Here is a 16,084-nt window from a genome sequence, read left to right on the forward strand (position 1 = left end):
GCATCATTAAAAAGGGATTGTCCGGCTTGCCGTGCTCGTGGGAAGTGCCGTTAGTTAACCCAACAAAAGTGCCCTGGCAGCGGAACCCCAGAGATGAAGGGCATGGCAGGGAGGTGGGTGGACGTGGGCGGGGGGGCACGGACGAATCCACCTCTAATCCTCGCTACCTCATTGTGCCGATACACCCTTACCCCTACGACTACTTCCCACTCTAAACTAGGCGGATTTTGCCTGAATTAGAAAAACCTCTGATCCGTGAGGATTCAGCTTTCCCTCCCCTTCGCTTTCTTTCTGAGCAGTTCTTAAATCACTTTCTTAAATCAGGTGTCTGATGACTGTGCTTAAACACAAGAACTCGAATCTAAAGCCTAAGGCAGGGGTCTCAAACACGCGGCCCGCCGGCCAAATGTGGCCCGCAGGACACTAGTTTGAGGCCCCCGCCTTGATATGAAAGTTTAATGTTAAGTTTGATATGGATGCTGTATGGTATCATGTACCCAGAAAAAATGATTCCGTTTGATTCATGTTCATGTTAAAGGTTAAATAACTGTTAATAGTTATCCTCCCTATCCGTGTGGAAGTGGTAAGTTTTTGGCTATTTAAGTTTAAAGGAAATAACTTGAAGGCTACCGTTTAGGTCGCTAGCTCTCTAGTTTGCGAGTTAGCATGTGTCTCAAGACCCTGCAGTTGCGCAATATGTTGTAAATAAATGTGACTAAATGTGATAAATGTGACTATAGTCGTGTTTTGTCATGTCTACAAGGCTCTAATAATGCTTTGTTCATTTTAATGTGGAAAAAATAATTTGTCTACCCACCAACTATATGTGGTTTCTTAACTTTTTATTATTTGCCGTTTTATTGTTATTATTATATTTATTTATTACTGATTGATTTTCTTTATTCTTGATTTGTTTATTTATTTTCATCTTATTTTGTGCAGAAAAATAAAAATTAAGATATTTGAAAACAGTGGAATGTTTTATCAGAGCTTTTGTTGTAGAAAATCGGAACCAAAGCACTGAAAAAGTTCTGTTTTTAATAAATGCCACCTTTACATGCCTTTTTGTTTACACCACATGGCGCAGGCTACGGAATGACTGAAGATACATAAGAGCTGCTAACATTAGCCAAACAGAGTGAGGAAGAAGAACAAAGTCAGAAGAAAAAAAATTAACCACTTCCACACGAAATGGGAGCACAGCTTTGTTTTTTCATGTTTTTTGTTTTGTCATGTTGGACATGCCATGGGTGACTTGAAGTAATAGTGTGAAGGTAATGTAATATAATGTCATGTCTCACCAATGTAACTTACTGACGCCTAGCAACCAGAATACTACATAAAACTCGTCTTTCAAGCTCTAGCAGGCACTGGCTTTTCCTCTCTATAGAAGGATGGACAAGTACCTGCCTGCTCATGCATGTCCCCTCCTTCTCCTTCACGGTGAGGAGAGTACTGTTTGCCTCAGCATAGTATGACTTTCTCTGGGTTTTATTGTCCAATTAGCAATAATAATGATGTCACACTTGCATTAAAGACGCCGCACAGGCAATGTTCTGCAAACATTATAGTGGCAAAATGCTGACAGAGTTTCTTATCCAACCCAGCACAATCAGACGGGAGGCTCAGCTGTGCGGTAAACTGAGAGGAGAGACAACGCAAATCCAGCAATTTTTACTTAAGATTATGTTAAAAATCATTGAAATCATACAGAAAATACATTTATGACAGTTCAATTGACAAATCTTAATATTATTTTTTTGTATGACTCCCCTTATGGCTTTCACTGTCAAAGAGATATGTCATGTGCTAAAAGGACATTCTTCATAAAAAGATTCCATATATTCATTTAAGTGCACACTCAGGTTTTTAGGGGCGTCCAAGAATTGATTGACATTTATCTGAGTTACACCCGACACCCTTCCACCTCATGAGGAGTAGGTGGGTGTGCGTAAAAAGATGAACAGTTAAGCTGGTGCTGCAGGGGGCGGGGTTTTCGGGGTTAAGTAATAGCGAGGATCATTTAGAGTGCTTGTGGTCATGACAAAACACTCCACAGGCCAAAAGACACCCTCCTCTCCCATCCCTAATTCTGGGTTGACCTTGGGTTGTGCACCGGGGCCCCGTGGCTGCTGGTGATAGTGACACGTGTCTGGGTCATGGGAGTGAGGGGGGGGGGGGCAGAGGGGGATTTGAGGCAGGGCAGGGTTTTGCGTGTGCAGATGGGCGAACCGTTAAGAGACGCAGTGTCGTATTCCCCCAGGGGCGGGGGGGTTTAGAAGGTGGCGGTGGGGAGGGGGGCAGAGGTCAGGGATCAGAGCCCCCCAACTGACTCCCCACCCATGCCTGGTGTCTGGGGGGGGGGCGTCTGCAGATGATGCTGAGTGAGTGCACGCATTATTCAGTTTAGGCTATTAATGCGGAGGGGGGGATCTGTGTGAGTGGTGGTGGGGGGGGGCTTGTTTGAAGCCGGCACGTGCTAAACACACACACACTTTTAATTAAAGAGTATTAATTTCATTTTAAGTAAATTGTTCTCTTTAAAGTGGAAAAGAAAGAACCAGCAATGAGGGGCAAACATGCTAATGAGTGTATCAGTAGTGTTATTACTAGTAGTAGTCCTATGTTATATATCCTAAATAGTATATATATATATAGTCCTATATCGCCATGGTCACAGTATTGCATTGGTAGACCAAATGAGAAGTAGAAGATTGATTCTGTTAAAGTTAGGATTATTTAATGCCCTGCCACAAGAGGAACAGCGCTTTATGGCTACAAATTTTGTGAACAATTTCTATATGTTTTATTGTATCTTTTACTGCATGCGCCCTTCCACATAGTAGCTATATAAAACAAAGCTTTTACACCAGAGGTCATTCAATGATGGCTGAGCTGCATATAAAAACTCCTCAATAGGATGAACTTATTGTCTATTTCAGTGTTTTTCAACCTTTTTTGAGCCACGTTTTTTACATTGGAAAAATCTTGTGGCACACCACTAACCAAAAATATTCCAAAATGTCACCACGACCTCACACGTGTACCAATAAGTCTATCAGAGGAACAAGCTAGGTGTTCATTGCTATGCTAGTCTTTACACCACAGACACTCCACAGTAGCCATGTTTACATGACGAGTTTTCTCTTTCGAAATGACCTTTCGGGAAACAATGGTATCCATGGAAAGGAATATTCCAATCTCTTGTCTACATGCACCGTGAAAATCAACCAGAATAGTCAATAGGGCATGCCCAGTAAAACGTAAACATCAACATCACGTGATACCGGCTTCCCAGAGTTTTTCTTTCACTTGTTGGAATAACTCCGTATTGCCAGTTTTTCGTCTGTCCAGTCTTGGAATTTAGTTTGAATCAAAAACAAACTTTGCTTAGTCCAGTGCCGATTGCTGGCCTCCATTTTTAAAAGTGAAGAACGTCTGGATCTGCGTGTTACGTCATATCTGAGCATGCGATATGATAAATTTAACCAGGAAAGGATCAAATTCAATCTTGCTAATATTTTATAATTCAACTCGGGACATGTTTTATATAGATATAAATTTTCTTTTTTAATAAAAGTGGACTTGTGAATGGCGTATAGAAGGGTTTAGATTCTGTTCCACAGGTGGTGCTAATGCACACGAAAGCTGCTTGCCAACCGCTAATAAACAACAGAAGAAGAAAAACACCAGGAAGAAGAAGGCACCCTGACAAATTTCCGTTTGAACGGATACAAGATACCTCAATCGGATTGGTTAAAGGAATATTCCATCCCTGTTCAGTTCTTTCCGTTTGAGTAAATATACCAAATGCGATTGGAATATTTGGGTCCATGTATTCATGGCTATTGACATAATATTTACAAATGATGATTAATCAATGTTAACTATAAAAACTGATATAGGAGGTCACCTGATGGTTTCTCAAGGTACACTAGTGTGCCGCGGCACAGTGGTTGAAAATACTGGTCTATTCTGATCAATACTCTAAAGGGGTTTTGAATTAGGAGCAATGTATTGGCGCCTGTGCGGTAAATATTCCGATATGACAACCGTTTATCTTTCAAATGTGCTCTCATTGTGTCTTTTTTTGTGCACAGAGAGTGACCTTGAAAACGGACCGTGTGGACTATTCTGCCTTAGCAACGGCTTTTTCTTCACAAAGGCATCAGCAAAGTTTTTTTTACATCTCCAGGTCAGACTTTAGAATGCGTTTGATGAATGTGCAGAAACCAAGAGCACTCTACACAACATGAAGCTTAATTGCACACCCCCCCCACACGCACACACACACAAAGTGGTCGTTTACTGGATCATCAGATGTGCAAATGACATGCTCCTTTAATAAGACTTGAACGTGTGCTGCAGATAATAGCGTAGGCATTGTCCTTGCAGTCAAGTTAGTTATCAGGCTCTCTTTTTGTGTGTGACTGACGGCCTTACTGGCTAATGACACACACACACACACACACACACACACACACAGGTTTAATGCATATTGATGAAGTAAAGCGACGGAGACAATGGGGCAGAGGAGGGTGGTATCAAGGGGCAGTCAGGGATGGGGGAGGCAGAGCAGGTGCGGTTGGAGCATCACGGTTTCTAACTGTACAATCATGCTTATTTTAGTCTTCATCTCCAGTGTCAAAAGGTCACCGTGTGTTTGATAGGACTGTCAATCAAGTAGTAACACCACAACATTAGGTACATGGGCACCATCTGAGTTAGTTAGAAAAGGATAATGAGCAGAATGGTGCCCCTGTTATTCTGTGGGGCGGATAGTTGGTGACTCCATGCAATGGCTTCTTCTGTGGACCACATTATTTGTGTAACAAATGCAAAGGTCCAATTTCCTGAACAAAACAAGCGGTGACACTAGAATGGACTACATAACACAACAGTACACACACACACACTGAATGTGTGCCTGGTGGCCCCCCTGCTGGATCAGCGTGGACCCTCCTCCGCTTGATCGTCAACTTGAAGCAAACCACGCCCCCTCCTCAAGCCGCTAACGAGGGGAACTTATCCTCGCCTGCATGTTGTCTGAGCCGCACACCGGAGCCGGCTGGAAGAGGGGCATTCACTGCGGAGACCCCCCCATGCTGACACTTTGTACATCATGGATTTTGTGACCCACGGCTATTTGGACGCGCGGTCTCCTTACGATTACACCTTCAATTTTTGGAACGACTACCTGGGTCTGTCGACACTTGTGGCCCCGAACAAGATCCGCAGCCCCCCCTGCAGCCCCAACTCTATAACGGAGTCACTCAAAGCCACTCTGGGCTTGGACGACTCGGTGCCGAGCAGGGACGGCGACGCGGGTCACCTGGACTGCTGCTCCCCGCCCATCTCTCTCTATGAGCTCCAGGAGCAGATCTCGCTCCTGCGGCCGTACGGACACCTCCGGAGCGCCGATAGAGACGCGGCTCCCTACGGGGGCGGTAGCTTGGTGGGGTTGGAGCTGCTTTCCGCGGACCGGAGACGCAAGCAAGCCCAGCGGGGCAAGCCGGAGCCCAAAGTGTGCGTGTTCTGTCGGAACAACGGCGCGCCGGAGGAGGTGTACGGCACTCACATCCTAAAGACCGCGGACGGCAAGGTGCTGTGCCCCATCTTGCGGGCGTACACTTGCCCCCTGTGCAGCGCCAACGGAGACAACGCGCACACCATCAAGTACTGCCCGCTGTCCAGGGACCCGCCCGGGGGCCACAGGGTGCTGGCTAAAGGAAGCAGGGTGGCTGGCAGGAGACTCAAAATCTTCACATGAACCCTCTGAAGTGATGATGATGATGATGATGGCAAGTTTCGATTTGATTACGGAAATAACCACATCGCATTAGAATGACACGTGCTCCTTTAAATGCAGGCTCAGAAACTGTCAAACCACTTTTGATCCGGATCTAATCCAGACTGCACATTCGGAACCAATGCTAATTCAACCCAGAAAAGTCCAACGTGACGTTTCTGGTTAAAGGACATCATTTGAAAAAAGAATAACAAATGTATCAAGTCTGATTGATAATGATTAATATTGTTATGGGAGGTGTAATACCAAACTATGGTAATGGTTTTATTTCATTTGAACATGCATCAGATTACAATTGAGTGCATCCCATAATTAGTTCCCAGTTCCACATGTCCAAAAGGAGTAGGAAGAAGCAAAACTTATTAAATCCTACCCCTCCATCTGGTACTTTTACAATCACTAACTGTTACATTTGTTCACTTCCTGCTTTCCTAATATAGTTTAATTTTTTTTATCAATTCCGTAGTTTGATTCCACATACTGAAATGCTATGGCTTTTTAACATAGTCCTAGCATAGAAGTGTTTCACTAGAATGCATTCACACTGTACATTTGGACCAAATGTAAATTGAACCCAAAATGAATATGTTTCGATACACAGATGTGATCAAATCAAGATATCTTACTCACTGGTTTCCAATAGTGACAAATGAGGAAGCCGTGGAGATCTGCAACGTCTCGGTCGGCACTCTGTGAAGATCTGAAAAACAAAAGAAAGAACCAAAGCATGATTATGGCGATTACGGATCAGTGACCACACTGGCTGTTTCTAGTTTCTGTTCTAGTGATGACATGATGCTGCACTCCGAATGTCAGTCATGTTACCTGCCACTCAGGCCTGCATGAAACAAATACATCTCCCAGCACTGTAATGTGGCATTTTCTACCAAAGGAACACACCTTTATGTATGTAGCCTATACTTCCTGCATCATGGATGTCATATATTCTTTACGTGTTCGATTTTTATGTGGATAGTATTTTGCATATCTGACCGAATGTAAAAAAAAAAAAGTTGAATATTGATGTGACATGCAGTTCACTATATGAGCTATATCATTTACTGGTAAAAAAAATGCTAAATTGAATTTGTAAATGTTTAATAAAGGGTAGAGTAGTTTTAGCGATGAGAAGCGCAACATTCCAAAGTCTTTATCTGTTAATAGAAAATGTTTTATGTACTTAATTTTTTACCTGTATTACTGGGGGATATATTCATTTTAAATATGCTCTGAATAAAAATGTCATTTGCATTTGTTTGGGCTAAATAGAGTCTCCTCTGGTGATTGCTGACAATTGTACATGTGGTGAAGGTGTGCCACCTAGTGGTCAAAGCATAGAGTACTGTACTGTGACGTCAAGGATGTACAGTACGCATCATATGTACTGTAGTATCTGAGTTTGAAAGGGGACCTATTCACTATTGTATTGAGTTGTGGACTCCTAGAGCAGCTACACAAGATAACCTAAACAGAAAGCTTTCTAGATCTTCCAGATTCTGCACCTCTTTCTGCAGTGTTTCCACGGATTTCCTGCTTCCAAACCATACTGTGTTTTATTTACTTCACCCCCAGTACCCCATCCTTCAGGTACTCCAAAGCGCTCCCGAGGACTTCCAGATACGCAGGTCCGCGTTTACTGAATGCAGGAAGTCTACAGCCCATATAAGGGAGTCCGGATTGCATTGACGGAAGTACAACTTGGTGCTAGAAAAAAACTAATAAAACCCATATATATATGTATATGTGTGTGTGTGTTAGGGTGCATCAAAAAACACAATTATTGAATTCTGATATGGCTGGGTACTAAAAGTGTTCCAATATATGTAGAAACAACACATACAAAATATTTGTCCAATACATGATTATTTTAGGGGTGCCACCATACATCTGTTTTTGTGGAATAAAGTGGTGAACAGTTCAATGGTCGCCATGGAGATTTGAAATGATCTTTATGTTTTTGTTGGTATTTATACTCCTATTACATATTACTACCAAATTTGTGGTTTTGTTTTTGTAATTTGAATGATTTGTAGTCATATTTATAGGTATTTAGTGCTCATTGCCTCTACTGTAGCTAACATTAGCTCGCTACAGTTTGCTAATGACAGTTAGCTAATAGCTGAGCAAGCATAACATCAATAACAGTAATATATAGTAGACAGTATTGCTGATGCTTCATATTTGTTGAGAGTAGTACTGTAGTACTTTATAATCTGATATACACTTGTCCATTTATTATTTTAGACACTGTTTAGCGCTCATTGCCTCTACTGTAGCTAACATTAGCTCGCTACAGTTTGCTAATGACAGTTAGCTAATAGCTGAGCAAGCATAACATCAATAACAGTAATATAGAGTAGACAGTATTACTGATGCTTCATATTTATTGAGAGTAGTACTGTAGTACTTTATAATCTGATATACACTTGTCCATTTATTATTTTAGACACTGTTTAGCGCTCATTGCCTCTACTGTAGCTAACATTAGCTCGCTACAGTTTGCTAATGACAGTTAGCTAATAGCTGAGCAAGCATAACATCAATAACAGTAATATATAGTAGACAGTATTGCTGATGCTTCATATTTATTGAGAGTAGTACTGTAGTACTACATAATGTGATATACACTTGTCCATTTATTATTTTAGACACTGTTTAGTGCTCATTGCCTCTACTGTAGCTAACATTAGCTAGCTACAGTTTGCTAATGACAGTTAGCTAATAGCTGAGCAAGCATAACATCAATAACAGTAATATATAGTAGACAGTATTACTGATGCTTCATATTTATTGAGAGTAGTACTGTTCTACATAATCTGATATACACTTGTCCATTTATTATTTTAGACACTGTTTAGTGCTCATTGGCTCTACTGTAGCTAACATTAGCTAGCTACAGTTTGCTAATGACAGTTAGCTAATAGCTGAGCAAGCATAACATCAATAACAGTAATATAGAGTAGACAGTATTACTGATGCCTCATATTTATTGAGAGTGGTACTGTAGTACTACATAATCTGATATACACTTGTCCATGTATTATTTTAGGCACTTTCAGACTAGCGGTCGCAGCTTGGTCTTTGGTCTGGGCCCCCTTTGATAACCCTATAGAAAATGATGTTGTATAGAAGTTCATTGTACTCAACATTTCCAGATCAACTTTTTGGCAATTAGACTAGAAATTGCACATTTTCCGAAATTGTACAAAAGTTTATGTGTGAAGTGGCACCCCTAAATCTCAATGGATTTCCTCAAAACTTTGCAAAAGACATTTTTATGTTCATTAGAAAAAAATGGAATGCCAGCCAAATTGATATTATGAATTTAAAATTTCCCATTCAAATTTGATGCACCCTAATATATATAAAAAATATATAAAATAAAACCCAGCATGCAGAGCCATCCGAAACTTCTTTCAGGGCTCCCTTCCAAATGCGCAGAGCTCATTATCTGATGCTTTGGCATCGTTTAACATGAGAATACAACATAGTAACAACATAGGTCAGACAAGTGGAAAAGAGGAAACATTCATAACCAGTTCTGAGAGTAAGAACGTTAAAAATAAGAGTGTTACTGACACCATTATTGTTTTCCAGAGACAGGTCATCTATTTAGTGATTCTTTAAAATGTGACTGCTGAATGCCAAATAAGCCCCTCTACCTGCCCACATGCACACGCAAAACTTTAAATTATTATTATTTATATTATCTGTACAAATGACAGTTTACGCTGTACATTGTTCATATTTGATGTCATCTATTTATTCTCCACATTATTATTTATTATTTCACAGGAGCCAAGCAACGACATTTCGTTGGAAATTTCACTGCTGTGTTATTGTGCAATGACAATAAAGAAAGTCTATCTATCCCCAAAAAAAAGTGGCGTTATTATGCATTGATGCTGCATGTGGATGCGGCTTGAGTCACCATTGTAATCCTCATGCTGGGCATGCTGGAGCCTATCCCAGCTGTGGATTACCACAACACAGGACGCTAAATATGTATTCAATTTAGTCAAGAAGAGTTGTTAGAAAAACACTGCCCCCTAGCGTTTAGCTAAATCCAATTCTTTTACATATTAACATTTTTACACACTATTTATTTGTTTTAACGTCTTCTTGTCAGACTCTTTTTGTCTTAGCCCCCCCCCCCGATGAACGGTAAAACGAACGGAGATGAAAAAGCATTTTAACAGTATAAACTTCAATTCTCTGCTCTCGTCACTGCAGCAGTCTGCTATTGGCCCATCCAATGCTGACATCACTCGTGTGTGTGTGTGTGTGAGGGGGGAGGAAGAGGAAGAGGAAGGGGGGGGGTCTATTCTGTGCTATAAAAAGTGAGGGTTCTGCAGCATCACCGAGTTGCTGCAGTGCAGGAAAGCTCAGTCATCCACACCGATGGTGTGCAGAACAAGGGGGACTTAAAACAATCTTCTGAAACTAAAACATCCATTTCAGTTTCATTCAGAAAATCCACAAAAAAAATCCATCATGAGCCACGACGCCATCTTCCACCGCCGACCTTGGGACAACTACAGAGAGCCCCGACTCCATTTGAAAGCATCCCAGTCCTCCTGGCTCTACTCCTTACATCCAGCTCCGGAGTCGGAGAGGAGGGAATTGAAGCTGGTCTCCTCTTCCACTCCTGGAGCTCACCAAAGGATGGACCTGGGTCAGGCCAGCTCTCTCAACTCGCAGCTGCTCGGTCTGCGCTCACAGGAGAGGGAGCAGCTGGTGGACCTTAACGACCGCTTCGCCACCTACATTGAGAAGGTCAGGCATCTGGAGCTGCAGAACCGAGCCCTGCTGTCCGAGCTGGAGGGTCTGCGCAGGCGGCAGAACCATCCGTCCCGCCTGCAGGCGCTTTACGAGGGGGAGGTGCGCACTTTGAGGGCAATGATCGAGTCTGAGAATGAAGACAAGGCACAGATGGAAACGGAGAGGGGCTACCTGCATGACGTGCGCAAGCAGATGAAGATGCGCTTCGAGGAGGAGGTTCAGAGACGTGTGGACGCTGAGGAGGTGCTGCGGCGCCTGAGGGAGGAGGCGGACCGGGCTGCGCTCTCCAACTGCGACGCCGAGGCCACTGTGGCCTCCTTGTGTGATGAGATATCCTTCCTGAGGAAAGTCTTTGCCGAGGAGCACACGGAGCTGGAGGCCCAGCTCCAGGTGGTCAACATCAGCGTGGAGGAGGTGCAGGTGACCCGACCTGACCTATCGGTGGCGCTGCGGGACATCCGGGCCCAGTACGAGCGGCTGGCCGGCAAGAACATGCAGGCCGCAGAGGACTGGTACAGGAGCAAGTGCGCCAGCGTGGCGGAGGTGGCCAGCAAGAACAACGAGGCAGCGCACGCCATCCGCGAGGAGACTTTGGACTACCGCAGACGGCTCCTGTCCCGCTCCTCCGAGATCGAGGCTCTCCGAAACGTCATCGACTCCCTGAACAATCAGCTGGCGGAGCTGGAGGAGACGCAGGTGAAGGAGGTGGAGAAGTACCAGGTGAATGAGACCTACTCAACTTGGATGCTCATTTTGTTCCTCTCCAGTCCTGTAGGTGGCGGTAGCGGGACCTACCACACACACAACACTGTTTAATCCCATTTACTTGAACACAACATGATCATTTACACAACATGGAAGTAACAAATATTGTTTCCTTGCTATTTCCAGCTGAGGATCAATGAACTGGAGAGAGACATCCATGAAGCCAAGCAGGAGATGGGGCGCTACCTAAAAGACTACCAAGACCTTCTCAATGTCAAGATGGCTCTGGACATTGAAATAGCCGCATACAGGTGAGACATCAGCACAGTGTTTCTTTCATTTATGTCAGTTATCTGCTTTTTTCACCCCCAAAAAACTCTTAATTTTCACCGGTTTGTTTTCAGAAAACTCCTGGAAGGGGAGGAGATGCGTCTGTCGTATCCCTACCTCCCTAGCATACAGTAAACATGCAAGCATGAACAAGCATCCATGTCGCAGACATCATCAAAAGGTCAACCATGTCAAGACAGACGCGCCCTTGTGCCAAAACAAGAGGTCCACCACAAGTCCCCCTTCTTCTCCACACAGTGTGACTAAAACAACATTGGTACAGAATGGCTGCACGGCATCAAGCGCCATTGTTGTTATTCACGCTAAAGTCCAAGCAACGCAGCTGATTGAAGCTCTTTGTGCAAACACTTGACCATTTGTTTGTAAAAGGGCATGAGTGCTCACTTGACGCTTGAATTTTCAATATGTGGTAAAAACATCTGCAGCTTCCCAGTAGGAAAACTATACGTTTATTTTTATTGCTATGATATTTGAGACTCTTTTTGTTTATCTTCTATCTTCTATCTAATTGATTGATACCATTGATTATGACCTAGTGCCTCTGAGCTTGTTTGAGTCAGATTGTTTCTGTTTAGGGAATTCATGCTTAGCTTTGTGAAACTGAAGGAGCACACTGTTACACCTGGCGTAACTGTAACCGCTAGCAACAAGCCCAATAAACAAATACCAGACCTCCAATTTTGGGTCTTTTCTTTCCCCTCCATTTAAAAACATAATTACATTAAGAAACAGAAACATCAAATATCTACATCCAAAATCCCGTTACTATGGTAACATCCAGTTACTATGGTACTCATTATGTCATTGTATGGTCATATCACCTCGTACTTTGGTAAGTGAAAAGAAAAAACAATTAAAAATACAATTTTTAAAAATATATTTTTTTTAAATATAAAAAGGGCGGGTGTTTGCATGTTCTCCCCGTGCATGCGTGAGTTTTCTCCGGGTACTCCGGTTTCCTCCCACATTCCAAAAACATGCTAGGTTAATTAGCCACTCCAAATTGTCCATATGTATGAATGTGAGTGTGAATGGTTGTTTGTCTATATGTACCCTGTGATTGGCTGGCCACCAGTCCAGGGTGTACCCCGCCTCTCGCCCAAAGACAGCTGGGATAGGCTCCAGCACCTCCCGCGACCCTCGTGAGGAAAAAGCGGTAGAAAATGAATGAAATGAAAATATAAAAACTTAAATTATATTAGAAAGACAGGAAGTGAACAAATGTAACCTCCTACTTTGGTACGTGACAAAAAAAAATTTAATTTAATTTAATTTAATTTAATTTAATTTAATTTAATTTAATTTAATTTAATTTAATTTAATTTAATTTAATTTAATTTAAAACTATATTAGGAAAGCAGGAAGTGAACAAATGTAACAGTTACTGATTGTAAAAGTACCAGATGGAGGGGTAGGATTTAATAAGCTTTGCTTCTTCCTACTCCTTTTGGACATGTGGAACTGTGAACTGATTATGGGATGCACTCAATTGTAATCTGATGCATGTTCAAATGAAATGAAACCATTACCATTACCAAAATATCTACTTATACTCCCGCTCATACTAGCTCTGTGAGATACAGCTCCGTTCCCAGCGGCCGTACGGCACAACGGAAAAAATCAGTTTTTTCGGTCTAACTCTTTTTCAGATACTGCAGACTCCGTAGTACTTTCTGGTCAAGCTGTGGGTTTCCTCAGCCGACGCAGGAGCTTGCCGCTGCGTCTACCGGAGTCAATGTGAGAGGCACTTTGGATTCATTGTGAACCCGGGGTAAAATCTAGAAAACTCAGGTTCCTGTCATTCTGTTTTTACAATCTTTTTCGTGGCGGTTTTTGAACATTCTTTCTTTGGAATTTGGAATGTAGTTGGAATGTAGTTGGAATGTAGTTGGAATGTAATTCATGTAGAAGTAGCCTTAAATGTTCATTTATCCATTCTCTTTCATACCTTTTGGGACAAATTAATGACGGTTTTTGAACATTCTTTCTTTGGAATGTGTGTTTGCTTATACTGTAAATGACATCGTATTATAAACATTTTCTGGCATATAGCAAAATCTCAGTTAGCATCCGCTCCAGTGAGCATGCTTTTTGGTTAACGTCAAAGCCACAATTTTGTCTCGGTTGGCGTACATACTGTTAGCTTATGCCATGTTATTAATACACTGCACGAGTCCATCCGGAATCAGAAAATGTCCTCCCTTGTTAGCATCATTTTTACAGTTTTATAATTATAGTTTTACATGCATAGAACAATTTCAAAAGCATTTGAACTAACGAACTGCAGTGAAACAACACACAAACACCATGTTCCTGTTTTGTCATGAGTTATTTGTTCAATTCAATAGTATTTCTCACATTCTGGATGAAAATGCTCGTACTTCCAACTATTGAACTCAAGTCAAAACCGGAAGTCGATGGTAGGTTGATCTCGCTGCCACATAGTGTATTTGAGGAAAGTTGTCAAGAATCACATCTTTAATTAATGTAGAAGTTGCCTTAAATGTTCATTTATCCATTCCCTTTCATACCGTTTGGAACAAATTACTGACGCTAACCAAGATTCCGATGTGCTTTAAATCTCATTGTCGGTAATCTAAATAGGGGCACTCCATTTTGTATGGAAGCCGTTTCCATACTTTTATGCTTATTTTTGTTAAAGAAAATAGTTACGCCATAAGAAGAAGGACAACACAAAACAGTTATATTTGAACGTTATTGAGGTAAAATACATATCCCCACCGCTCGGCGGCAACAGAGGTTCATCCTGGCCTATCACTTCCGGGTCAGAATACAACAAGATGGCGGCCGCCTTTCGACGTTGATGTTTTGTATGACAGTGTCAATGTTACACATTTCCTTCCAGGCAGCATGCAAGTTTCGGAGAACGGATATATTTAACAAATAAAAATTCCAACCTTCAAACGCTTCGTCGAACAACGGGAATGTTGCAGGCACTAGGCAACAGAGGCGTCCAGGTCGCCCGGCTCCTGGCGCCCAGGCACACGGTGCTGGTGGAGGCTGTACGCGGGCGAAAGTCGCGTACGGACCCGGTGGCCAAGTCCAAGCAGGGCCGAATCAAAGTACCTCCTCCGGTGGACCCGGTGGAGATGGTAGTACTGCGGGAGAGATACACCGAGTACAAGCTCATCATGAGAGCGCTGCGGTACGTTCAAGGGCCCTCGGACAATGTCAGGTTACGTGGTGTGGGAGAGTTTTTCTCCACATGGCCACACATTCTTTGCCTATTTGTGTAGTTACTATTGGTTCTACTACTACTAAGTAATGTACTATGCCTAACTGTGTCTTAAAAACTTTTAAAGACGATACAATTAATGAGCTGACTAATTTGATATGTTGCCTGTTTTTCAGTCTGGAGTTTAAGGAGGAAGTGCTCCGCAAGAAGTATGAGGAGGAGACTGGCTCCATGGCGGAGGAGAGAGCGAGACAGGAGGCTGTGGAGCATCGTGACCTCATGGTGTGGAACGAGCAGGAGAACCGCCGCCTACTCCAACTACGGTCAATACAATACAATAATAACTAATAACGATCTTGACCCCTATAAATTTAAGATTCCTGGAACTCTCTGCTGTTGAGTTAGTAAACTTACTTGTCCCTTATTTGGCAGAATTTTGAGGCTCCAGAAAGAAACAGAAGAGGCAGAACGCAAAGAACTGGAAGTAGCACTTCAACGTGAACAAGAACAAGAAGAATTCATCAGACGGAAAGAAGAGGAAGTGATGCAGTTGCAGGTAACGCTTTGCATCCGACTTTACCGTCTCATTTTTTAGATGCTTGTTGATTTCTCAGTATAGATCTTACAGTTGGTATAATTTTTTTCGCCCCCTGTGCGACAGGAGGAGGCAAAGAACTTCATCACTCTGGAGAACTTGGATCAGCGCATAGAGGAAGTTCTGGACAACCCCAAGAATTACAACTTTGCGATCGACAAGGAAGGGAGAGCCGTGAAACAAACTGTGTTGCAATGAAGCAGCCTGCTTGTGTGTTTGTGCGTCTGAACGCCGTTCCAAGTCTACACAGGAAGTGGATTTTCTTCCCAGTACAGTGGAACATACAAATGAATACAAATGATCGTGTACCTCAAACCAGCAATTAAGGTCATTCATTCACAAGGTCCCGCTGTCGTTTTGCATTTTGGTTTGTCTTCAGCCGATGTAATAAATGTATGAATGGACCACGTTTATTTGAATTAATTAGTACGCCACTACTTGGTTGTTTTTTTTTGTCCAACCCGTTTTCATGTGTGGCCATGTCAAGCTAATTTGCAAAATGTAATTCATTCATTCATTTTCTACCGCTTTTCCTCACGAGGGTCGCAGTTTGCTGGAACCTATCCCAGCTGTCTTTGGGCGAGAGGCAGGGTCCACCCTGGACTGGTGGCCAGCCAATCACAGGGCACATATAGACAAACAACCA

The 16,084-nt window shown here is 42.6% G+C and overlaps 2 protein-coding genes and 1 pseudogene across 2 annotated transcripts; all 3 read left to right on the plus strand.

Moving 5' to 3' along the window:
- The first annotated feature begins 5,019 nt into the window (after positions 1-5,019).
- LOC131132179 (nanos homolog 1 pseudogene) lies at positions 5,020-6,254 on the plus strand (annotated as a pseudogene).
- Positions 6,255-10,155: 3,901 nt separating this feature from the next.
- On the plus strand, positions 10,156-12,325 carry neff2 (neuronal intermediate filament family member 2). The gene is made up of 3 exons (XM_058077552.2): positions 10,156-11,311; positions 11,483-11,607; positions 11,701-12,325. Exons 1-3 carry the CDS (start codon positions 10,304-10,306, stop codon positions 11,759-11,761), a joined length of 1,194 nt encoding a protein of 397 aa, XP_057933535.2. The 5' UTR covers positions 10,156-10,303; the 3' UTR covers positions 11,762-12,325.
- Positions 12,326-14,413: 2,088 nt separating this feature from the next.
- mrps26 (mitochondrial ribosomal protein S26) lies at positions 14,414-15,857 on the plus strand. The gene is made up of 4 exons (XM_058077573.2): positions 14,414-14,813; positions 15,020-15,166; positions 15,276-15,399; positions 15,505-15,857. Exons 1-4 carry the CDS (start codon positions 14,593-14,595, stop codon positions 15,634-15,636), a joined length of 624 nt encoding a protein of 207 aa, XP_057933556.2. The 5' UTR covers positions 14,414-14,592; the 3' UTR covers positions 15,637-15,857.
- The last annotated feature ends 227 nt before the right edge of the window (positions 15,858-16,084 follow it).

The sequence above is a fragment of the Doryrhamphus excisus genome, linkage group LG14, assembly GCF_037039965.1.
Source record: "Doryrhamphus excisus strain RoL-2023G ecotype Guam linkage group LG14, RoL_Dexc_Guam_v1.1, whole genome shotgun sequence".
NCBI classification, from domain to species: domain Eukaryota; kingdom Metazoa; phylum Chordata; class Actinopteri; order Syngnathiformes; family Syngnathidae; genus Doryrhamphus; species Doryrhamphus excisus.

Excerpts from the sequence above, each read along its gene's own strand:
- neff2 (XM_058077552.2), top strand. The coding sequence starts at position 10,304 with ATGAGCCACGACGCCATCTTCCACCGCCGACCTTGGGACAACTACAGA. Across the intron at positions 11,312-11,482 it reads AGGAGGTGGAGAAGTACCAG|CTGAGGATCAATGAACTGGA; the intron begins GTGAATGAGACC and ends TGCTATTTCCAG. Across the intron at positions 11,608-11,700 it reads ATTGAAATAGCCGCATACAG|AAAACTCCTGGAAGGGGAGG; the intron begins GTGAGACATCAG and ends GTTTGTTTTCAG.
- mrps26 (XM_058077573.2), top strand. The coding sequence starts at position 14,593 with ATGTTGCAGGCACTAGGCAACAGAGGCGTCCAGGTCGCCCGGCTCCTG. Across the intron at positions 14,814-15,019 it reads CTCATCATGAGAGCGCTGCG|TCTGGAGTTTAAGGAGGAAG; the intron begins GTACGTTCAAGG and ends CCTGTTTTTCAG. Across the intron at positions 15,167-15,275 it reads CGCCGCCTACTCCAACTACG|AATTTTGAGGCTCCAGAAAG; the intron begins GTCAATACAATA and ends CTTATTTGGCAG.